We start from the raw sequence: 26,408 nt of genomic DNA, 5'->3' as shown, positions 1-26,408 counted from the left end.
CATTAAACTATTCTAACAGTATGTATTCATAATGTACATATTCACATGTAGCTACAGGTCTGCATTATTAAACTATTCTAACAGTATGTATTCATAATGTACATATTCACATGAAGCTACAGGTCTGCATTAAACTATTCTAACAGTAAGTATTCATAATGTTCATATTCACATGTAGCTACAGGTCTGCATTAAACTATTCTAACAGTATGTATTCATAATGTACATATTCACATGTAGCTACAGGTCTGCATAGACGAACGTTTTGGCTGTAAGAAGTCAGACAAAACATATTTGCTCATCTTTAAATGAATAAACAATGTAGTGAATATTTTTTCTAAACTGCGTTACCCATTCCAGTCAGCTGACGGCGATATGCGTCTTCAGATGGTGACGTCATATCTAGTGGACTAATCGACACCGGATGCTGTTTCAACAACACGGATACTGACTCATTCAACCACCTCCGTAGCCTGGTAGCCAACATACAACCGAAAACAAGCTCTTTGGACCATTTTTCTGTATGTTGATCTCGGTGTTTTTAACACAATCCTCTTTACGTATCTACTATTTAACTTAAAGTAATTTGCTTGTTAAATTTACAAATGTGTTGATTATACTAAGTCTAGCACTAAGCTTATCGCTAATGCTAGCTAGCCCGACCATGAGGGCACTAAGCTACTCTCCTGATAAAGAAGAGGTCTGCTGCACGGAGAAAGAAGCTCTGGGGCTGAACATTGTCATGAACGAAGAGGAGGAGGAGGATGTTTCAGTAAAAGGAGAGGAAGAAGCTTTCAGAATGAAAGAGGAAGAAGAAGAGGCTATCAGTATCACATTGAAAGAAGAGGATGTTACAGTGGAAGAAGAGGAAGAACCTTTTAGAGTGAAAGAGGAAAAGGGGATAGAGGCTGTCACAGTGAAAGAAGAGGAGGTGATAGAGGCTGTCACAGTGGAAGAAGAGGAGGGGATAGAGGCTGTCACAGTGGAAGAAGAGGAGGTAATAGAGGCTGTCACAGTGAAAGAAGAGGAGGGGATAGAGGCTGTCACAGTGAAAGAAGAGGAGGGGATAGAGGCTGTCACAGTGGAAGAAGAGGAGGGGATAGAGGCTGTCACAGTGGAAGAAGAGGAGGGGATAGAGGCTGTCACAGTGAAAGAAGAGGAGGGGATAGAGGCTGTCACAGTGAAAGAAGAGGAGGGGATAGAGGCTGTCACAGTGAAAGAAGAGGAGGTAGGCGCTTTCAGAATGAAAGAGGAGGATATTATAGTGAAAGAAGAGGAAGAACCTTTTAGAGTGAAAGATGAAGATGGGATAGAAGCTGTCACAGTGGAAGAAGAGGAGGTAGAAGCTTTCAGGATGAAAAAGGAGGAAGAGGAGGCCATAACATTGATAGAAGAAGAGGAGGATGTTTTGGGAGATGAAGGAGAGGAAGAGGAGACTGAAGATCTGATTAACACCAGTGAGTACTGTCTTAAAAACCCAGACAGAAACTCTACAGTTGTTGAACTAATGTGTGGTTTGAAAGCCAAAGGGTCATTGCACTGAAATGTGCTCCTCACCAGAACCCCAAAACTCTCGTTGTGTGTAAACAATGCAAATGTAAACAAACACTGTATTTGACTCAAAACGTGGTTAAAACAATCATTTTGATCTCATGGTCGGTCCTTGCATCACAGCTCTGTCTATGAATTAGAGTTGTTCCATTTCTTCAAACCCTCAGCTACTCTCCCCTATCTGTTTATTAGGACAGTCGAGATATAAAACGCTTACGTACCAATAAGGTGTATGATATTTATGGCTCTACCTTTCTCACTCATTATTATTCATGATCCATTCATGATTATCCCCCCCAAAAAAATATTTGTATTTTATTTAACCAGGCAAGTCAGTTAAGAACATATTCTTATTTACAATTGGGGCCTACCGGGGAACAGTGGGTTGTTCAAGGGCAGAACGACAGATTTTTAACTTGTCTGCTCGGGGATTCGACCCAGCAACATTTCGGTTACTGGCCCAACGCTCTAACCACTAGGCTACCTACCGAACCCATCATGTTAGCATCCACAAAGTGTTAAGAAACATATTCTATTCTTGTGTGACTCATATGACACAATACAGTGAGGGAAAAAAGTATTTGATCCCCTGCTGATTTTGTACGTTTGCCCACTGACAAAGAAATGATCAGTCTATAATTTTAATGGTAGGTTTATTTGAACAGTGAGAGACAGAATAACAACAAAAAAATCCAGAAAAACACATGTCAAAAATGTTATAAAATGATTTGCATTTTAATGAGGGAAATAAGTATTTGACCCCTCTGCAAAACATGACTTAGTACTTGGTAGCAAAACCCTTGTTGGCAATCACAGAGGTCAGACGTTTCTTGTAGTTGGCCACCAGGTTTGCACACATCTCAGGAGGGATTTTGTCCCACTCCTCTTTGCAGGTCTTCTCCAAGTCATTAAGGTTTTGAGGCTGACGTTTGGCAACTCGAACCTTCAGCTCCCTCCACAGATTTTCTATGGGATTAAGGTCTGGAGACTGGCTAGGCCACTCCAGGACCTTAATGTGCTTCTTCTTGAGCCACTCCTTTGTTGCCTTGGCCGTGTGTTTTGGGTCATTGTCATGCTGGAATACCCATCCAGGACCCATTTTCAATGCCCTGGCTGAAGGAAGGAAGTTCTCACCCAAGATTTGATGGTACGTGGCCCCGTCCATCGTCCCTTTGATGCGGTGAAGTTGTCCTGTCCCCTTAGCAGAAAAACACCCCCAAAGCATAATGTTTCCACCTCCATGTTTGATGGTGGGGATGGTGTTCTTGGGGTCATAGGCAGCATTCCTCCTCCAAACACGGCGAGTTGAGTTGATGTCAAAGAGCTCCATTTTGGTCTCATCTGACCACAACACTTTCACCAGTTGTCCTCTGAATCATTCAGATGTTCATTGGCAAACTTCAGACGGGCATGTATATGTGCTTTCTTGAGCAGGGGGACCTTGCGGGCGCTGCAGAATTTCAGTTCTTTCACGGCGTAGTGTGTTACCAATTGTTTTCTTGGTGACAATGATCCCAGCTGCCTTGAGATCATTGACAAGATCCTCCCGTGTAGTTCTGGGCTGATTCCTCACCGTTCTCATGATCATTGCAACTCCACGAGGTGAGATCTTGCATGGAGCCCCAGGCCGAGGGAGATTGACAGTTCTTTTGTGTTTCTTCCATTTGCGAATAATCGCACCAACTGTTCTCACCTTCTCACCAAGCTGCTTGGCGATGGTCTTGTAGCCCATTCCAGCATTATGTAGGTCTACAATCTTGTCCCTGACATCCTTGGAGAGCTCTTTGGTCTTGGCCATGGTGGAGTGTTTGGAATCTGATTGATTGATTGCTTCTGTGGACAGGTGTCTTTTATTCAGGTAACAAACTGAGATTAGGAGCCCTCCCTTTAAGAGTGTGCTCCTAATCTCAGCTCGTCACCTGTATAAAAGACACCTGGGAGCCAGAAATCTTTCTGATTGAGAGGGGGTCAAAAACTTATTTTCCTCATTAAAATGCAAATCAATGTATAACATTTTTGACATGTGTTTTTCAGGATTTTTTTGTTGTTATTCTGTCTCTCACTGTTCAAATAAACCTACCATTAAAATTATAGACTGATCATTTCTTTGTCAGTGGGCAAATGTACAAAATCAGCAGGGGATCAAATACTTTTTTCCCTCACTGTACATTATTTACCGTTGTTAGGTTCTAATTCTCAGAGTGAAAACCCAACGGAAAAAGCTGAACCAGTTTATTCTTCCCAGATGGTCAATCCAGCTGGATTAGACAAAAAACCGCCTCCTACACATCTGTACACACATTGTATCTTTACTGCACTTTACTTCACATTGCTGGACACTAAATAATATGGGCCATAAACTTTTCTTCCTCCCTTAACGTGACCTGACCTCGACCCCCCTTCATCACTAATCCGTGGCTCTCTCCCCTTATCAATGCCTGCCACATGTGACCGCTTCCCTGCACTCAGTCTTTCAGTAGGGTCCCTGATATAATGTAAACGTTATACATTACCCTCTCGCCCTCATGTTCATGAATAAATATATTTCATACTCTCAGAACCCAACACCATTCATTTCTATTGGGTACAACATCATCTGAAACACAACCAAAACAAACTGCAAATGTATCCAACAAGTTTGAAGAGTCACAAGCTTGATGTAATCATTGTGTTCTAGGAATATTGGACCAAATACTTTAATACACATATAAGTGAATTTATCCAAATGCTTATGACGCATTCAAATGGGGGGGACTAGCGACATGAAGTGATTTTATTTATAAATGGTAAAACAGATGCCCTGAAAATACCCTCAAATAAAAGGTGACATTCTCTTCCTTTGTCTCATATGAAACATTTGATCTAAAATGCTGGAGTACAGAGCCACATTAAACGGTTTATCTTCCCTGTCCAGATAAATACATAGAGGAGTACAGAGCCACATTAAACGGTTTATCTTCCCTGTCCAGATAAATACATAGAGGAGTACAGAGCCACATTAAACGGTTTATCTTCCCTGTCCAGATAAATACGTAGAGGAGTACAGAGCCACATTAAACGGTTTATCTTCCCTGTCCAGATAAATACGTAGAGGAGTACAGAGCCACATTAAACGGTTTATCTTCCCTGTCCAGATAAATACGTAGAGGAGTACAGAGCCACATTAAACGGTTTATCTTCCCTGTCCAGATAAATACGTAGAGGAGTACAGAGCCACATTAAACGGTTTATCTTCCCTGTCCAGATAAATACATAGAGGAGTACAGAGCCACATTAAACGGTTTATCTTCCCTGTCCAGATAAATACATAGAGGAGTACAGAGCCACATTAAACGGTTTATCTTCCCTGTCCAGATAAATACATAGAGGAGTACAGAGCCACATTAAACGGTTTATCTTCCCTGTCCAGATAAATACATAGAGGAGTACAGAGCCACATTAAACGGTTTATCTTCCCTGTCCAGATAATACGTAGAGGAGTACAGAGCCACATTAAACGGTTTATCTTCCCTGTCCAGATAAATACGTAGAGGAGTACAGAGCCACATTAAACGGTTTATCTTCCCTGTCCAGATAAATACGTAGAGGAGTACAGAGCCACATTAAACGGTTTATCTTCCCTGTCCAGATAAATACAGTAGAGGAGTACAGAGCCACATTAAACGGTTTATCTTCCCTGTCCAGATAAATACATAGAGGAGTACAGAGCCACATTAAACGGTTTATCTCCCTGTCCAGATAATACATAGAGGAGTACAGAGCCACATAACGGTTTATCTTCCCTGTCCAGATAAATACATAGAGGAGTACAGAGCCACATTAAACGGTTTATCTTCCCTCTCCAGATAAATACGTAGAGGAGTACAGAGCCACATTAAACGGTTTATCTTCCCTGTCCAGATAAATACGTAGAGGAGTACAGAGCCACATTAAACGGTTTATCTTCCCTGTCCAGATAAATACGTAGAGGAGTACAGAGCCACATTAAACGGTTTATCTTCCCTGTCCAGATAAATACGTAGAGGAGTACAGAGCCACATTAAACGGTTTATCTTCCCTGTCCAGATAAATACGTAGAGGAGTACAGAGCCACATTAAACGGTTTATCTTCCCTGTCCAGATAAATACGTAGAGGAGTACAGAGCCACATTAAACGGTTTATCTTCCCTGTCCAGATAAATACGTAGAGGAGTACAGAGCCACATTAAACGGTTTATCTTCCCTGTCCAGATAAATACATAGAGGAGTACAGAGCCACATTAAACGGTTTATCTTCCCTGTCCAGATAAATACGTAGAGGAGTACAGAGCCACATTAAACGGTTTATCTTCCCTGTCCAGATAAATACGTAGAGGAGTACAGAGCCACATTAAACGGTTTATCTTCCCTGTCCAGATAAATACGTAGAGGAGTACAGAGCCACATTAAACGGTTTATCTTCCCTGTCCAGATAAATACGTAGAGGAGTACAGAGCCACATTAAACGGTTTATCTTCCCTGTCCAGATAAATACATAGAGGAGTACAGAGCCACATTAAACGGTTTATCTTCCCTGTCCAGATAAATACATAGAGGAGTACAGAGCCACATTAAACGGTTTATCTTCCCTGTCCAGATAAATACATAGAGGAGTACAGAGCCACATTAAACGGTTTATCTTCCCTCTCCAGATAAATACGTAGAGGAGTACAGAGCCACATTAAACGGTTTATCTTCCCTGTCCAGATAAATACATAGAGGAGTACAGAGCCACATTAAACGGTTTATCTTCCCTGTCCAGATAAATACGTAGAGGAGTACAGAGCCACATTAAACGGTTTATCTTCCCTGTCCAGATAAATACGTAGAGGAGTACAGAGCCACATTAAACGGTTTATCTTCCCTGTCCAGATAAATACGTAGAGGAGTACAGAGCCACATTAAACGGTTTATCTTCCCTGTCCAGATAAATACGTAGAGGAGTACAGAGCCACATTAAACGGTTTATCTTCCCTGTCCAGATAAATACGTAGAGGAGTACAGAGCCACATTAAACGGTTTATCTTCCCTGTCCAGATAAATACATAGAGGAGTACAGAGCCACATTAAACGGTTTATCTTCCCTGTCCAGATAAATACGTAGAGGAGTACAGAGCCACATTAAACGGTTTATCTTCCCTGTCCAGATAAATACGTAGAGGAGTACAGAGCCACATTAAACGGTTTATCTTCCCTGTCCAGATAAATACGTAGAGGAGTACAGAGCCACATTAAACGGTTTATCTTCCCTGTCCAGATAAATACATAGAGGAGTACAGAGCCACATTAAACGGTTTATCTTCCCTGTCCAGATAAATACGTAGAGGAGTACAGAGCCACATTAAACGGTTTATCTTCCCTGTCCAGATAAATACATAGAGGAGTACAGAGCCACATTAAACGGTTTATCTTCCCTGTCCAGATAAATACGTAGAGGAGTATAAATAGTTTGTTTAAGCAATAAGGCCCGTATACCACAGGTATGACAACCTGATCTACATGAATGCAGCTTCCACTTCATTAAAGCCGTTAGATGCAGTTTATCGTAGCGCTCTTCGTTTCATCACAGGTGACAGGTTTTGCACTCCACCGCTCGCTCTATCAGAAAGTAGGATGACCCTCTTTGACCTCACGTAGGTTGAAACACTGCATTTTATTCATTTATAAAGCCCTATTGCAAAAACTCCCATATTACCTGACCTCTTCACTAACCTATAGGAGTAGGAGTTACCATACCCAATCACAGGGATGGAAAAACAGCTAAGTCGTTTCATGTCATTTCAGCAACATGATTTTGTTGACATCTAATTTGATCTGAGAAATGAAGCTAATTGATTGCACCCAAATTGGCCCTTTTGATTCATAATATTCAATAAATATAGTATCCAACATCCGATTGGGATCAAACTTCTTCCAACACTTGAGTAAGACATGAGGAATCCAGTTAAATGGTCAAAAGCTTCCCATGGATCCCCCACCAACCAGGAATGGTCTTAACTAATCCAGATCCCTTCTTTGAAGGGAATAAACCACACGCCGTTTCCTGGACACAGATTAAGCCTAAGAGAAGGACTGAATTGCTTTCATGGAGGACTGAATCAGAGGACAATTTATTTTCATTGTGAGAAAAAAGCTATTGGTTTTCTACCCAAAGTTGGAAAGAAATTGTTGTGATCCATTTAATAAACACAGCAAAATGTATGAAAACTTGTGGCAATAGCAGGAACAGCGGCATCTAGTGGGAAAAAGTGGGTACTTTCACACTTATTTATGGGGCAAAATGCAAGCGACTTTTAAATGATCTGAACAGGAGAAAAAACACCACCAAATTCACTGTGACGACATTGTATTAATTATATATTATATAATAATAATGAATAAATAACACTCCTAGCCACAGCTACAACTTGTCAAACATAGAGAAGGGAGACTGTATACTGGCCATTGGCTTTTACTTTACTCAATGGAGTGGGTAAAGGAGGAGTTAACTGGTGGTTGAACTCATTTCTTTACAACAGAAAATAGAATTCTGGGGTTCCCCTCAACACTTGCAACGAGATTGGTAAAGTATAACTTGTGTGCAGTGTTCAGTGCCTCGTTGTATGCAGTCTGATGATATACCAGGGACTGGGGATGTAGTTAGGTTTGTACAGTCTGCTGATATACCAGGGACTGGGGATGTAGTTAGGTTTGTACAGTCTGATGATATACCAGGGACTGGGGATGCAGTTAGGTTTGTATGCATTCTGATGATATACCAGGGCCTGGGGATGCAGTTAGGTGTGTATACAGTCTGGTGATATACCAGGGACTGGGGATGCAGTTAGGTTTGTATACAGTCTGGTGATATACCAGGGACTGGGGATGCAGTTAGGTTTGTATACAGTCTGATGATATACCAGGGACTGGGGATGCAGTTAGGTGTGTATACAGTCTGGTGATATACAAGGGACTGGGGATGTAGTTAGGTTTGTACAGTCTGGTGATATACCAGGGCCTGGGGATGCAGTTAGGTTTGTACAGTCTGATGATATACCAGGGACTGTGGATGCAGTTAGGTTTGTACAGTCTGGTGATATACCAGGGACTGGGGATGCAGTTAGGTTTATATGCAGTCTGGTGATATACCAGGGACTGGGATGCAGTTAGGTTTGTATGCAGTCGGGTGATATACCAGGGACTGGGGATGCAGTTAGGTTTGTATACAGTATGGTGATATACCAGGGACTGGGGATGCAGTTAGGTTTGTATACAGTATGGTGATATACCAGGGACTGGGGATGCAGTTAGGTTTGTATACAGTCTGGTGATATACCAGGGACTGGGGATGCAGTTAGGTTTGTACAGTCTGGTGATATACCAGGGACTGGGGATGCAGTTAGGTTTGTATGCAGTCTGATGATATACCAGGGACTGGGGATGTAGTTAGGTTTGTACAGTCTGATGATATACCAGGGACTGGGGATGCAGTTAGGATTGTACAGTCTGGTGATATACCAGGGACTGGGGATGCAGTTAGGTTTGTACAGTCTGGTGATATACCAGGGACTGGGGATACAGTTAGGTTTGTATCCAGTCTGATGATATACCAGGAACTGGGGATGTAGTTAGGTTTGTATGTAGTATGGTGATATACCAGGGACTGGGGATGCAGTTAGGTTTGTATGTAGTATGGTGATATACCAGGGACTGGGGATGTAGTTAGGTTTGTACAGTCTGGTGATATACCAGGGCCTGGGGATGCAGTTAGGTTTGTACAGTCTGATGATATACCAGGAACTGGGGATGTAGTTAGGTTTGTACAGTCTGATGATATACCAGGGACTGGGGATGTAGTTAGGTTTGTATGCAGTCTGATGATATACCAGGGACTGGGGATGTAGTTAGGTTTGTACAGTCTGGTGATATACCAGGGACTGTACAGTCTGATGATATACCAGGGACTGGGGATGCAGTTAGGTTTGTACAGTCTGATGATATACCAGGGCCTGGGGATGCAGTTAGGTTTGTACAGTCTGATGATATACCAGGTACTGGGAATGTAGTTAGGTTTGTATGCAGTCTGGTGATATACCAGGGCCTGGGGATGTAGTTAGGTTTGTACAGTCTGATGATATACCAGGGACTGGGGATGCAGTTAGGTTTGTACAGTCTGATGATATACCAGGGACTGGGGATGCAGTTAGGTTTGTATGCAGTCTGGTGATATACCAGGGACTGGGGATGCAGTTAGGTTTGTATACAGTCTGGTGATATACAAGGGACTTTGGATGCAGTTAGGTTTGTACAGTCTGGTGATATACCAGGGACTGGGGATGTAGTTAGGTTTGTATGCAGTCTGGTGATATACCAGGGACTGGGGATGCAGTTAGGTTTGTATGTAGTATGGTGATATACCAGGGACTGGGGATGTAGTTAGGTTTGTACAGTCTGGTGATATACCAGGGACTGGGGATGCAGTTAGGTTTGTACAGTCTGATGATATACCAGGGACTGGGGATGTAGTTAGGTTTGTATGTAGTATGGTGATATACCAGGGACTGGGGATGCAGTTAGGTTTGTACAGTCTGGTGATATACCAGGGACTGGGGATGTAGTTAGGTTTGTATGCAGTCTCGTGATATACCAGGGACTGGGGATGCAGTTAGGTTTGTATGTAGTATGGTGATATACCAGGGACTGGGGATGTAGTTAGGTTTGTACAGTCTGGTGATATACCAGGGCCTGGGGATGTAGTTAGGTTTGTACAGTCTGGTGATATACCAGGGACTGGGGATGCAGTTAGGTTTGTACAGTCTGGTGATATACCAGGGACTGGGGATGTAGTTAGGTTTGTATGTAGTCTGGTGATATACCAGGGCCTGGGGATGTAGTTAGGTTTGTACAGTCTGGTGATATACCAGGGACTGTGGATGCAGTTAGGTTTGTATACAGTCTGCTGATATACCAGGGACTGGGGATGCAGTTAGGTTTGTACAGTCTGGTGATATACCAGGGACTGTACAGTCTGGTGATATACCAGGGCCTGGGGATGTAGTTAGGTTTGTACAGTATGGTGATATACCAGGGACTGGGGATGTATTTAGGTTTGTACAGTCTGGTGATATACCAGGGACTGTACAGTCTGGTGATATACCAGGGACTGGGGATGTAGTTAGGTTTGTATGTAGTCTGGTGATATACCAGGGACTGGGGATGCAGTTAGGTTTGTATGTAGTCTGGTGATATACCAGGGACTGGGGATGCAGTTAGGTTTGTACAGTCTGATGATATACCAGGGACTGGGGATACAGTTAGGTTTGTACAGTCTGATGATATACCAGGGACTGGGGATGCAGTTAGGTTTGTACAGTCTGATGATATACCAGGGACTGGGGATGCAGTTAGGTTTGTACAGTCTGATGATATACCAGGTACTGGGAATGTAGTTAGGTTTGTATGCAGTCTGGTGATATACCAGGGACTGGGGATGCAGTTAGGTTTGTATGCAGTCTGGTGATATACCAGGGCCTGGGGATGCAGTTAGGTTTGTACAGTCTGGTGATATACAAGGGACTTTGGATGCAGTTAGGTTTGTACAGTCTGGTGATATACCAGGGACTGGGGATGTAGTTAGGTTTGTATGCAGTCTGGTGATATACCAGGGACTGGGGATGTAGTTAGGTTTGTATGCAGTCTGGTGATATACCAGGGACTGGGGATGCAGTTAGGTTTGTACAGTCTGGTGATATACCAGGGACTGGGGATGTAGTTAGGTTTGTACAGTCTGATGATATACCAGGGCCTGGGGATGCAGTTAGGTTTGTATACAGTCTGGTGATATACCAGGGACTGGGGATGCAGTTAGGTTTGTACAGTCTGATGATATACCAGGGACTGGGGATGCAGTTAGGTTTGTATGCAGTCTGGTGATATACCAGGGCCTGGGGATGCAGTTAGGTTTGTACAGTCTGGTTATATACCAGGGACTGGGGATGTAGTTAGGTTTGTATACAGTCTGGTGATATACCAGGGACTGGGGATGTAGTTAGGTTTGTATACAGTATGGTGATATACCAGGGACTGGGGATGCTGTTAGGTTTGTACAGTCTGGTGATATACCAGGGACTGGGGATGCAGTTAGGTTTGTATGTAGTATGGTGATATACCAGGGACTGGGGATGCAGTTAGGTTTGTACAGTCTGGTGATATACCAGGGACTGGGGATGTAGTTAGGTTTGTATGCAGTATCGTGATATACCAGGGACTGGGGATGCAGTTAGGTTTGTATACAGTCTGGTGATATACCAGGGACTGGGGATGCAGTTAGGTTTGTATGTAGTATGGTGATATACCAGGGACTGGGGATGCAGTTAGGTTTGAACAGTCTGATGATATACCAGGGACTGGGGATGTAGTTAGGTTTGTACAGTCTGGTGATATACCAGGGACTGGGGATGCAGTTAGGTTTATATGCAGTCTGGTGATATACCAGGGACTGGGGATGTAGTTAGGTTTGTACAGTCTGGTGATATACCAGGGACTGGGGATGTAGTTAGGTTTGTATGTAGTCTGGTGATATACCAGGGCCTGGGGATGTAGTTAGGTTTGTACAGTCTGGTGATATACCAGGGACTGGGGATGTAGTTAGGTTTGTATGTAGTCTGGTGATATACCAGGGCCTGGGGATGTAGTTAGGTTTGTACAGTCTGGTGATATACCAGGGACTGTGGATGCAGTTAGGTTTGTATACAGTCTGCTGATATACCAGGGACTGGGGATGCAGTTGGGTTTGTACAGTCTGGTGATATACCAGGGACTGTACAGTCTGGTGATATACCAGGGACTGGGGATGTATTTAGGTTTGTACAGTCTGGTGATATACCAGGGACTGTACAGTCTGGTGATATACCAGGGACTGGGGATTTAGTTAGGTTTGTATGTAGTCTGGTGATAAACCAGGGACTGGGGATGCAGTTAGGTTTGTACAGTCTGATGATATACCAGGGACTGGGGATACAGTTAGGTTTGTACAGTCTGATGATATACCAGGGACTGGGGATGCAGTTAGGTTTGTACAGTCTGATGATATACCAGGGACTGGGGATGCAGTTAGGTTTGTACAGTCTGATGATATACCAGGTACTGGGAATGTAGTTAGGTTTGTATGCAGTCTGGTGATATACCAGGGACTGGGGATGCAGTTAGGTTTGTACAGTCTGGTGATATACCAGGGACTGGGGATGCAGTTAGGTTTATATGCAGTCTGGTGATATACCAGGGACTGGGATGCAGTTAGGTTTGTATGCAGTCGGGTGATATACCAGGGACTGGGGATGCAGTTAGGTTTGTATACAGTATGGTGATATACCAGGGACTGGGGATGCAGTTAGGTTTGTATACAGTATGGTGATATACCAGGGACTGGGGATGCAGTTAGGTTTGTATACAGTATGGTGATATACCAGGGACTGGGGATGCAGTTAGGTTTGTATACAGTCTTGTGATATACCAGGGACTGGGGATGCAGTTAGGTTTGTATACAGTCTGGTGATATACCAGGGACTGGGGATGCAGTTAGGTTTGTATACAGTCTGGTGATATACCAGGGACTGGGGATGCAGTTAGGTTTGTACAGTCTGGTGATATACCAGGGACTGGGGATGCAGTTAGGTTTGTATGCAGTCTGATGATATACCAGGGACTGGGGATGTAGTTAGGTTTGTACAGTCTGATGATATACCAGGGACTGGGGATGCAGTTAGGATTGTACAGTCTGGTGATATACCAGGGACTGGGGATGCAGTTAGGTTTGTACAGTCTGGTGATATACCAGGGACTGGGGATACAGTTAGGTTTGTATCCAGTCTGATGATATACCAGGAACTGGGGATGTAGTTAGGTTTGTATGCAGTCTGATGATATACCAGGGACTGGGGATGTAGTTAGGTTTGTACAGTCTGGTGATATACCAGGGACTGTACAGTCTGATGATATACCAGGGACTGGGGATGCAGTTAGGTTTGAACAGTCTGATGATATACCAGGGACTGGGGATGCAGTTAGGTTTGTACAGTCTGATGATATACCAGGTACTGGGAATGTAGTTAGGTTTGTATGCAGTCTGGTGATATACCAGGGCCTGGGGATGTAGTTAGGTTTGTATGCAGTCTGGTGATATACCAGGGACTGTACAGTCTGATGATATACCAGGGACTGGGGATGCAGTTAGGTTTGTATGTAGTATGGTGATATACCAGGGACTGGGGATGTAGTTAGGTTTGTACAGTCTGGTGATATACCAGGGACTGGGGATGCAGTTAGGTTTGTACAGTCTGATGATATACCAGGGACTGGGGATGCAGTTAGGTTTGTACAGTCTGATGATATACCAGGGACTGGGGATGTAGTTAGGTTTGTATGCAGTCTGATGATATACCAGGGACTGGGGATGCAGTTAGGTTTCTACAGTCTGATGATATACCAGGGACTGGGGATGTAGTTAGGTTTGTATGTAGTATGGTGATATACCAGGGACTGGGGATGTAGTTAGGTTTGTACAGTCTGGTGATATACCAGGGACTGGGGATGTAGTTAGGTTTGTATGCAGTCTCGTGATATACCAGGGACTGGGGATGCAGTTAGGTTTGTATGTAGTATGGTGATATACCAGGGACTGGGGATGTAGTTAGGTTTGTACAGTCTGGTGATATACCAGGGCCTGGGGATGCAGTTAGGTTTGTACAGTCTGATGATATACCAGGAACTGGGGATATAGTTAGGTTTGTATGCAGTCTGATGATATACCAGGGACTGGGGATGTAGTTAGGTTTGTACAGTCTGGTGATATACCAGGGACTGTACAGTCTGATGATATACCAGGGACTGGGGATGCAGTTAGGTTTGTACAGTCTGATGATATACCAGGGACTGGGGATGCAGTTAGGTTTGTACAGTCTGATGATATACCAGGTACTGGGAATGTAGTTAGGTTTGTATGCAGTCTGGTGATATACCAGGGCCTGGGGATGTAGTTAGGTTTGTACAGTCTGGTGATATACAAGGGACTTTGGATGCAGTTAGGTTTGTACAGTCTGGTGATATACCAGGGACTGGGGATGCAGTTAGGTTTGTACAGTCTGGTGATATACAAGGGACTTTGGATGCAGTTAGGTTTGTACAGTCTGGTGATATACCAGGGACTGGGGATGTAGTTAGGTTTGTATGCAGTCTGGTGATATACCAGGGCCTGGGGATGCAGTTAGGTTTGTACAGTCTGGTGATATACAAGGGACTTTGGATGCAGTTAGGTTTGTACAGTCTGGTGATATACCAGGGACTGGGGATGTAGTTAGGTTTGTATGCAGTCTGGTGATATACCAGGGACTGGGGATGCAGTTAGGTTTGTATGTAGTCTGATGATATACCAGGGACTGGGGATGTAGTTAGGTTTGTACAGTCTGGTGATATACCAGGGACTGGGGATGCAGTTAGGTTTGTACAGTCTGATGATATACCAGGGACTGGGGATGTAGTTAGGTTTGTATGTAGTATGGTGATATACCAGGGACTGGGGATGCAGTTAGGTTTGTACAGTCTGGTGATATACCAGGGACTGGGGATGTAGTTAGGTTTGTACAGTCTGATGATATACCAGGGACTGGGGATGTAGTTAGGTTTGTATGCAGTCTCGTGATATACCAGGGACTGGGGATGCAGTTAGGTTTGTATGTAGTATGGTGATATACCAGGGACTGGGGATGTAGTTAGGTTTGTACAGTCTGGTGATATACCAGGGCCTGGGGATGCAGTTAGGTTTGTACAGTCTGGTGATATACCAGGGACTGGGGATGCAGTTAGGTTTGTACAGTCTGGTGATATACCAGGGACTGGGGATGCAGTTAGGTTTGTACAGTCTGGTGATATACCAGGGACTGGGGATGTAGTTAGGTTTGTATGCAGTCTGATGATATACCAGGGACTGGGGATGCAGTTAGGTTTGTATGTAGTATGGTGATATACCAGGGCCTGGGGATGCAGTTAGGTTTGTACAGTCTGATGATATACCAGGGACTGGGGATGCAGTTAGGTTTGTATGCAGTCTGGTGATATACCAGGGACTGGGGATGCAGTTAGGTTTGTATGCAGTCTGGTGATATACAAGGGACTGGGGATGCAGTTAGGTTTGTATGTAGTATGGTGATATACCAGGGACTGGGGATGTAGTTAGGTTTGTACAGTCTGGTGATATACCAGGGACTGGGGATGTAGTTAGGTTTGTACAGTCTGGTGATATACCAGGGACTGGGGATGCAGTTAGGTTTGTACAGTCTGGTGATATACCAGGGACTGGGGATGCAGTTAGGTTTGTACAGTCTGATGATATACCAGGGACTGGGGATGTAGTTAGGTTTGTACAGTCTGGTGATTTACCAGGGACTGGGGATGCAGTTAGGTTTATATGCAGTCTGGTGATATACCAGGGACTGGGGATGTAGTTAGGTTTGTACAGTCTGGTGATATACCAGGGACTGTGGATGCAGTTAGGTTTGTATACAGTCTGCTGATATACCAGGGACTGGGGATGCAGTTGGGTTTGTACAGTCTGGTGATATACCAGGGACTGTACAGTCTGGTGATATACCAGGGACTGGGGATGTATTTAGGTTTGTACAGTCTGGTGATATACCAGGGACTGTACAGTCTGGTGATATACCAGGGACTGGGGATGTAGTTAGGTTTGTATGTAGTCTGGTGATATACCAGGGACTGGGGATGCAGTTAGGTTTGTATGTAGTCTGGTGATATACCAGGGACTGGGGATGCAGTTAGGTTTGTACAGTCTGATGATATACCAGGGACTGGGGATACAGTTAGGTTTGTACAGTCTGATGATATACCAGGGACTGGGGATGCAGTTAGGTTTGTACAGTCTGATGATATACCAGGGACTGGGGATGCAGTTAGGTTTGTACAGTCTGATGATATACCAGGTACTGGGAATGTAGTTAGGTTTGTATGCAGTCTGGTGATATACCAGGGCCTGGGGATGCAGTTAGGTTTGTACAGTCTGGTGATATACAAGGGACTTTGGATGCAGTTAGGTTTGTACAGTCTGGTGATATACCAGGGACTGGGGATGTAGTTAGGTTTGTATGCAGTCTGGTGATATACCAGGGACTGGGGATGTAGTTAGGTTTGTATGCAGTCTGGTGATATACCAGGGACTGGGGATGCAGTTAGGTTTGTACAGTCTGGTGATATACCAGGGACTGGGGATGTAGTTAGGTTTGTACAGTCTGGTGATATACCAGGGACTGGTGATGCAGTTAGGTTTGTACAGTCTGATGATATACCAGGGACTGGGGATGTAGTTAGGTTTGTACAGTCTGATGATATACCAGGGCCTGGGGATGCAGTTAGGTTTGTATACAGTCTGGTGATATACCAGGGACTGGGGATGCAGTTAGGTTTGTACAGTCTGATGATATACCAGGGACTGGGGATGCAGTTAGGTTTGTATGCAGTCTGGTGATATACCAGGGCCTGGGGATGCAGTTAGGTTTGTACAGTCTGGTTATATACCAGGGACTGGGGATGCAGTTAGGTTTGTATGGAGTCTGGTTATATACAAGGGACTGGGGATGCAGTTAGGTTTGTATGTAGTATGGTGATATACCAGGGACTGGGGATGCAGTTAGGTTTGTACAGTCTGGTGATATACCAGGGACTGGGGATGTAGTTAGGTTTGTATGCAGTCTCGTGATATACCAGGGACTGGGGATGCAGTTAGGTTTGTATGTAGTATGGTGATATACCAGGGACTGGGGATGTAGTTAGGTTTGTACAGTCTGGTGATATACCAGGGCCTGGGGATGCAGTTAGGTTTGTACAGTCTGGTGATATACCAGGGACTGGGGATGCAGTTAGGTTTGTACAGTCTGGTGATATACCAGGGACTGGGGATGCAGTTAGGTTTGAACAGTCTGATGATATACCAGGGACTGGGGATGTAGTTAGGTTTGTACAGTCTGGTGATATACCAGGGACTGGGGATGCAGTTAGGTTTATATGCAGTCTGGTGATATACCAGGGACTGGGGATGTAGTTAGGTTTGTACAGTCTGGTGATATACCAGGGACTGGGGATGTAGTTAGGTTTGTATGCAGTCTGGTGATATACCAGGGCCTGGGGATGTAGTTAGGTTTGTACAGTCTGGTGATATACCAGGGACTGGGGATGTAGTTAGGTTTGTATGTAGTCTGGTGATATACCAGGGCCTGGGGATGTAGTTAGGTTTGTACAGTCTGGTGATATACCAGGGACTGTGGATGCAGTTAGGTTTGTATACAGTCTGCTGATATACCAGGGACTGGGGATGCAGTTGGGTTTGTACAGTCTGGTGATATACCAGGGACTGTACAGTCTGGTGATATACCAGGGACTGGGGATGTATTTAGGTTTGTACAGTCTGGTGATATACCAGGGACTGTACAGTCTGGTGATATACCAGGGACTGGGGATACAGTTAGGTTTGTACAGTCTGATGATATACCAGGGACTGGGGATGCAGTTAGGTTTGTACAGTCTGATGATATACCAGGGACTGGGGATGCAGTTAGGTTTGTATGCAGTCTGGTGATATACCAGGGCCTGGGGATGCAGTTAGGTTTGTACAGTCTGGTGATATACAAGGGACTTTGGATGCAGTTAGGTTTGTACAGTCTGGTGATATACCAGGGACTGGGGATGTAGTTAGGTTTGTATACAGTCTGGTGATATACCAGGGACTGGGGATGCAGTTAGGTTTGTACAGTCTGATGATATACCAGGGACTGGGGATGCAGTTAGGTTTGTATGCAGTCTGGTGATATACCAGGGCCTGGGGATGCAGTTAGGTTTGTACAGTCTGGTGATATACCAGGGACTGGGGATGCAGTTAGGTTTGTATGCAGTCTGGTGATATACAAGGGACTGGGGATGCAGTTAGGTTTGTATGTAGTATGGTGATATACCAGGGACTGGGGATGTAGTTAGGTTTGTACAGTCTGGTGATATACCAGGGACTGGGGATGTAGTTAGGTTTGTACAGTCTGGTGATATACCAGGGACTGGGGATGCAGTTAGGTTTGTACAGTCTGGTGATATACCAGGGACTGGGGATGCAGTTAGGTTTGTACAGTCTGATGATATACCAGGGACTGGGGATGTAGTTAGGTTTGTACAGTCTGGTGATTTACCAGGGACTGGGGATGCAGTTAGGTTTATATGCAGTCTGGTGATATACCAGGGACTGGGGATGTAGTTAGGTTTGTACAGTCTGGTGATATACCAGGGACTGTGGATGCAGTTAGGTTTGTATACAGTCTGCTGATATACCAGGGACTGGGGATGCAGTTGGGTTTGTACAGTCTGGTGATATACCAGGGACTGTACAGTCTGGTGATATACCAGGGACTGGGGATGTATTTAGGTTTGTACAGTCTGGTGATATACCAGGGACTGTACAGTCTGGTGATATACCAGGGACTGGGGATGTAGTTAGGTTTGTATGTAGTCTGGTGATATACCAGGGACTGGGGATGCAGTTAGGTTTGTATGTAGTCTGGTGATATACCAGGGACTGGGGATGCAGTTAGGTTTGTACAGTCTGATGATATACCAGGGACTGGGGATACAGTTAGGTTTGTACAGTCTGATGATATACCAGGGACTGGGGATGCAGTTAGGTTTGTACAGTCTGATGATATACCAGGGACTGGGGATGCAGTTAGGTTTGTACAGTCTGATGATATACCAGGTACTGGGAATGTAGTTAGGTTTGTATGCAGTCTGGTGATATACCAGGGCCTGGGGATGCAGTTAGGTTTGTACAGTCTGGTGATATACAAGGGACTTTGGATGCAGTTAGGTTTGTACAGTCTGGTGATATACCAGGGACTGGGGATGTAGTTAGGTTTGTATGCAGTCTGGTGATATACCAGGGACTGGGGATGTAGTTAGGTTTGTATGCAGTCTGGTGATATACCAGGGACTGGGGATGCAGTTAGGTTTGTACAGTCTGGTGATATACCAGGGACTGGGGATGTAGTTAGGTTTGTACAGTCTGGTGATATACCAGGGACTGGTGATGCAGTTAGGTTTGTACAGTCTGATGATATACCAGGGACTGGGGATGTAGTTAGGTTTGTACAGTCTGATGATATACCAGGGCCTGGGGATGCAGTTAGGTTTGTATACAGTCTGGTGATATACCAGGGACTGGGGATGCAGTTAGGTTTGTACAGTCTGATGATATACCAGGGACTGGGGATGCAGTTAGGTTTGTATGCAGTCTGGTGATATACCAGGGCCTGGGGATGCAGTTAGGTTTGTACAGTCTGGTTATATACCAGGGACTGGGGATGCAGTTAGGTTTGTATGGAGTCTGGTTATATACAAGGGACTGGGGATGCAGTTAGGTTTGTATGTAGTATGGTGATATACCAGGGACTGGGGATGCAGTTAGGTTTGTACAGTCTGGTGATATACCAGGGACTGGGGATGTAGTTAGGTTTGTATGCAGTCTCGTGATATACCAGGGACTGGGGATGCAGTTAGGTTTGTATGTAGTATGGTGATATACCAGGGACTGGGGATGTAGTTAGGTTTGTACAGTCTGGTGATATACCAGGGCCTGGGGATGCAGTTAGGTTTGTACAGTCTGGTGATATACCAGGGACTGGGGATGCAGTTAGGTTTGTACAGTCTGGTGATATACCAGGGACTGGGGATGCAGTTAGGTTTGAACAGTCTGATGATATACCAGGGACTGGGGATGTAGTTAGGTTTGTACAGTCTGGTGATATACCAGGGACTGGGGATGCAGTTAGGTTTATATGCAGTCTGGTGATATACCAGGGACTGGGGATGTAGTTAGGTTTGTACAGTCTGGTGATATACCAGGGACTGGGGATGTAGTTAGGTTTGTATGCAGTCTGGTGATATACCAGGGCCTGGGGATGTAGTTAGGTTTGTACAGTCTGGTGATATACCAGGGACTGGGGATGTAGTTAGGTTTGTATGTAGTCTGGTGATATACCAGGGCCTGGGGATGTAGTTAGGTTTGTACAGTCTGGTGATATACCAGGGACTGTGGATGCAGTTAGGTTTGTATACAGTCTGCTGATATACCAGGGACTGGGGATGCAGTTGGGTTTGTACAGTCTGGTGATATACCAGGGACTGTACAGTCTGGTGATATACCAGGGACTGGGGATGTATTTAGGTTTGTACAGTCTGGTGATATACCAGGGACTGTACAGTCTGGTGATATACCAGGGACTGGGGATACAGTTAGGTTTGTACAGTCTGATGATATACCAGGGACTGGGGATGCAGTTAGGTTTGTACAGTCTGATGATATACCAGGGACTGGGGATGCAGTTAGGTTTGTATGCAGTCTGGTGATATACCAGGGCCTGGGGATGCAGTTAGGTTTGTACAGTCTGGTGATATACAAGGGACTTTGGATGCAGTTAGGTTTGTACAGTCTGGTGATATACCAGGGACTGGGGATGTAGTTAGGTTTGTATACAGTCTGGTGATATACCAGGGACTGGGGATGCAGTTAGGTTTGTACAGTCTGATGATATACCAGGGACTGGGGATGCAGTTAGGTTTGTATGCAGTCTGGTGATATACCAGGGCCTGGGGATGCAGTTAGGTTTGTACAGTCTGGTGATATACCAGGGACTGGGGATGCAGTTAGGTTTGTATGCAGTCTGGTGATATACAAGGGACTGGGGATGCAGTTAGGTTTGTATGTAGTATGGTGATATACCAGGGACTGGGGATGCAGTTAGGTTTGTACAGTCTGGTGATATACCAGGGACTGGGGATGTAGTTAGGTTTGTATGCAGTCTGGTGATATACCAGGGACTGGGGATGCAGTTAGGTTTGTATGTAGTATGGTGATATACCAGGGACTGGGGATGTAGTTAGGTTTGTACAGTCTGGTGATATACCAGGGCCTGGGGATGCAGTTAGGTTTGTACAGTCTGGTGATATACCAGGGACTGGGGATGCAGTTAGGTTTGTACAGTCTGGTGATATACCAGGGACTGGGGATGCAGTTAGGTTTGTACAGTCTGGTGATATACCAGGGACTGGGGATGCAGTTAGGTTTGTACAGTCTGATGATATACCAGGGACTGGGGATACAGTTAGGTTTGTACAGTCTGATGATATACCAGGGACTGGGGATGCAGTTAGGTTTGTACAGTCTGATGATATACCAGGGACTGGGGATGCAGTTAGGTTTGTACAGTCTGATGATATACCAGGTACTGGGAATGTAGTTAGGTTTGTATGCAGTCTGGTGATATACCAGGGCCTGGGGATGCAGTTAGGTTTGTACAGTCTGGTGATATACAAGGGACTTTGGATGCAGTTAGGTTTGTACAGTCTGGTGATATACCAGGGACTGGGGATGTAGTTAGGTTTGTATGCAGTCTGGTGATATACCAGGGACTGTGGATGCAGTTAGGTTTGTACAGTCTGGTGATATACCAGGGACTGGGGATGCAGTTAGGTTTGTACAGTCTGATGATATACCAGGTACTGTGAATGTAGTTAGGTTTGTATGCAGTCTGGTGATATACCAGTGCCTGGGGATGCAGTTAGGTTTGTACAGTCTGGTGATATACAAGGGACTTTGGATGCAGTTAGGTTTGTACAGTCTGGTGATATACCAGGGACTGGGGATGTAGTTAGGTTTGTATACAGTCTGGTGATATACCAGGGACTGGGGATGCAGTTAGGTTTGTACAGTCTGATGATATACCAGGGACTGGGGATGCAGTTAGGTTTGTATGCAGTCTGGTGATATACCAGGGCCTGGGGATGCAGTTAGGTTTGTACAGTCTGGTGATATACCAGGGACTGGGGATGCAGTTAGGTTTGTATGCAGTCTGGTGATATACAAGGGACTGGGGATGCAGTTAGGTTTGTATGTAGTATGGTGATATACCAGGGACTGGGGATGCAGTTAGGTTTGTACAGTCTGGTGATATACCAGGGACTGGGGATATAGTTAGGTTTGTATGCAGTCTCGTGATATACCAGGGACTGGGGATGCAGTTAGGTTTGTATGTAGTATGGTGATATACCAGGGACTGGGGATGTAGTTAGGTTTGTACAGTCTGGTGATATACCAGGGCCTGGGGATGCAGTTAGGTTTGTACAGTCTGGTGATATACCAGGGACTGGGGATGCAGTTAGGTTTGTACAGTCTGGTGATATACCAGGGACTGGGGATGCAGTTAGGTTTGTACAGTCTGGTGATATACCAGGGACTGGGGATGCAGTTAGGTTTGTACAGTCTGATGATATACCAGGGACTGGGGATACAGTTAGGTTTGTACAGTCTGATGATATACCAGGGACTGGGGATGCAGTTAGGTTTGTACAGTCTGATGATATACCAGGGACTGGGGATGCAGTTAGGTTTGTACAGTCTGATGATATACCAGGTACTGGGAATGTAGTTAGGTTTGTATGCAGTCTGGTGATATACCAGGGCCTGGGGATGCAGTTAGGTTTGTACAGTCTGGTGATATACAAGGGACTTTGGATGCAGTTAGGTTTGTACAGTCTGGTGATATACCAGGGACTGGGGATGTAGTTAGGTTTGTATGCAGTCTGGTGATATACCAGGGACTGGGGATGTAGTTAGGTTTGTATGCAGTCTGGTGATATACCAGGGACTGGGGATGCAGTTAGGTTTGTACAGTCTGGTGATATACCAGGGACTGGGGATGTAGTTAGGTTTGTACAGTCTGGTGATATACCAGGGACTGGGGATGCAGTTAGGTTTGTACAGTCTGATGATATACCAGGGACTGGGGATGTAGTTAGGTTTGTACAGTCTGATGATATACCAGGGCCTGGGGATGCAGTTAGGTTTGTATACAGTCTGGTGATATACCAGGGACTGGGGATGCAGTTAGGTTTGTACAGTCTGATGATATACCAGGGACTGGGGATGCAGTTAGGTTTGTATGCAGTCTGGTGATATACCAGGGCCTGGGGATGCAGTTAGGTTTGTACAGTCTGGTTATATACCAGGGACTGGGGATGCAGTTAGGTTTGTATGGAGTCTGGTTATATACAAGGGACTGGGGATGCAGTTAGGTTTGTATGTAGTATGGTGATATACCAGGGACTGGGGATGCAGTTAGGTTTGTACAGTCTGGTGATATACCAGGGACTGGGGATGTAGTTAGGTTTGTATGCAGTCTCGTGATATACCAGGGACTGGGGATGCAGTTAGGTTTGTATGTAGTATGGTGATATACCAGGGACTGGGGATGCAGTTAGGTTTGTACAGTCTGGTGATATACCAGGGACTGGGGATGTAGTTAGGTTTGTACAGTCTGGTGATATACCAGGGCCTGGGGATGCAGTTAGGTTTGTACAGTCTGGTGATATACCAGGGACTGGGGATGCAGTTAGGTTTGTACAGTCTGGTGATATACCAGGGACTGGGGATGCAGTTAGGTTTGTACAGTCTGATGATATACCAGGGATTGGGGATGTAGTTAGGTTTGTATACAGTCTGGTGATATACCAGGGACTGGGTATGCAGTTAGGTTTGTACAGTCTGGTGATATACCAGGGACTGGGGATGCAGTTAGGTTTGAACAGTCTGATGATATACCAGGGACTGGGGATGTAGTTAGGTTTGTACAGTCTGGTGATATACCAGGGACTGGGGATGCAGTTAGGTTTATATGCAGTCTGGTGATATACCAGGGACTGGGGATGTAGTTAGGTTTGTACAGTCTGGTGATATACCAGGGACTGGGGATGTAGTTAGGTTTGTATGTAGTCTGGTGATATACCAGGGCCTGGGGATGTAGTTAGGTTTGTACAGTCTGGTGATATACCAGGGACTGGGGATGTAGTTAGGTTTGTATGTAGTCTGGTGATATACCAGGGCCTGGGGATGTAGTTAGGTTTGTACAGTCTGGTGATATACCAGGGACTGTGGATGCAGTTAGGTTTGTATACAGTCTGCTGATATACCAGGGACTGGGGATGCAGTTGGGTTTGTACAGTCTGGTGATATACCAGGGACTGTACAGTCTGGTGATATACCAGGGACTGGGGATGTATTTAGGTTTGTACAGTCTGCTGATATACCAGGGACTGTACAGTCTGGTGATATACCAGGGACTGGGGATTTAGTTAGGTTTGTATGTAGTCTGGTGATAAACCAGGGACTGGGGATGCAGTTAGGTTTGTACAGTCTGATGATATACCAGGGACTGGGGATACAGTTAGGTTTGTACAGTCTGATGATATACCAGGGACTGGGGATGCAGTTAGGTTTGTACAGTCTGATGATATACCAGGGACTGGGGATGCAGTTAGGTTTGTACAGTCTGATGATATACCAGGTACTGGGAATGTAGTTAGGTTTGTATGCAGTCTGGTGATATACCAGGGCCTGGGGATGCAGTTAGGTTTGTACAGTCTGGTGATATACAAGGGACTTTGGATGCAGTTAGGTTTGTACAGTCTGGTGATATACCAGGGACTGGGGATGTAGTTAGGTTTGTATACAGTCTGGTGATATACCAGGGACTGGGGATGCAGTTAGGTTTGTATGCAGTCTGGTGATATACCAGGGCCTGGGGATGCAGTTAGGTTTGTACAGTCTGGTGATATACCAGGGACTGGGGATGCAGTTAGGTTTGTATGCAGTCTGGTGATATACAAGGGACTGGGGATGCAGTTAGGTTTGTATGTAGTATGGTGATATACCAGGGACTGGGGATGCAGTTAGGTTTGTACAGTCTGGTGATATACCAGGGACTGGGGATGTAGTTAGGTTTGTATGCAGTCTCGTGATATACCAGGGACTGGGGATGCAGTTAGGTTTGTATGTAGTATGGTGATATACCAGGGACTGGGGATGTAGTTAGGTTTGTACAGTCTGGTGATATACCAGGGCCTGGGGATGCAGTTAGGTTTGTACAGTCTGGTGATATACCAGGGACTGGGGATGCAGTTAGGTTTGTACAGTCTGGTGATATACCAGGGACTGGGGATGCAGTTAGGTTTGTACAGTCTGATGATATACCAGGGACTGGGGATGTAGTTAGGTTTGTACAGTCTGGTGATATACCAGGGACTGGGGATGCAGTTAGGTTTGTACAGTCTGGTGATATACCAGGGACTGGGGATGCAGTTAGGTTTGAACAGTCTGATGATATACCAGGGACTGGGGATGTAGTTAGGTTTGTACAGTCTGGTGATATACCAGGGACTGGGGATGCAGTTAGGTTTATATGTAGTCTGGTGATATACCAGGGACTGGGGATGTAGTTAGGTTTGTACAGTCTGGTGATATACCAGGGACTGGGGATGTAGTTAGGTTTGTATGTAGTCTGGTGATATACCAGGGCCTGGGGATGTAGTTAGGTTTGTACAGTCTGGTGATATACCAGGGACTGGGGATGTAGTTAGGTTTGTATGTAGTCTGGTGATATACCAGGGCCTGGGGATGTAGTTAGGTTTGTACAGTCTGGTAATATACCAGGGACTGGGGATGTAGTTAGGTTTGTACAGTCTGGTGATATACCAGGGCCTGGGGATGTAGTTAGGTTTGTACAGTCTGCTGATATACCAGGGACTGGGGATGCAGTTAGGTTTGTACAGTCTGGTGATATACCAGGGACTGTACAGTCTGGTTATATACCAGGGACTGGGGATGTAGTTAGGTTTGTACAGTCTGGTGATATACCAGGGACTGGGGATGCAGTTAGGTTTGTATACAGTCTGGTGATATACCAGGGACTGTACAGTCTGGTGAT

At 44.9% G+C, this 26,408-nt stretch overlaps 1 protein-coding gene across 1 annotated transcript in view; it reads left to right on the top strand.

The window, feature by feature from the left end:
* Positions 1-1,354: 1,354 nt before the first annotated feature.
* LOC115181924 (gastrula zinc finger protein XlCGF7.1-like) overlaps positions 1,355-26,408 on the top strand; it is a 30,993-nt gene continuing 5,939 nt past the window's right edge. Inside the window, exon 1 of the mRNA XM_029743616.1 lies at positions 1,355-1,457. Coding sequence (XP_029599476.1) covers positions 1,355-1,457 — 103 coding nt within the window. The remainder of the gene's footprint in view (positions 1,458-26,408) is intronic.

This window comes from Salmo trutta, unplaced genomic scaffold (genome assembly GCF_901001165.1).
Source record: "Salmo trutta unplaced genomic scaffold, fSalTru1.1, whole genome shotgun sequence".
Classification (NCBI taxonomy): Eukaryota; Metazoa; Chordata; class Actinopteri; order Salmoniformes; family Salmonidae; genus Salmo; species Salmo trutta.
This window is presented reverse-complemented; position numbering and strand designations above follow the sequence as displayed.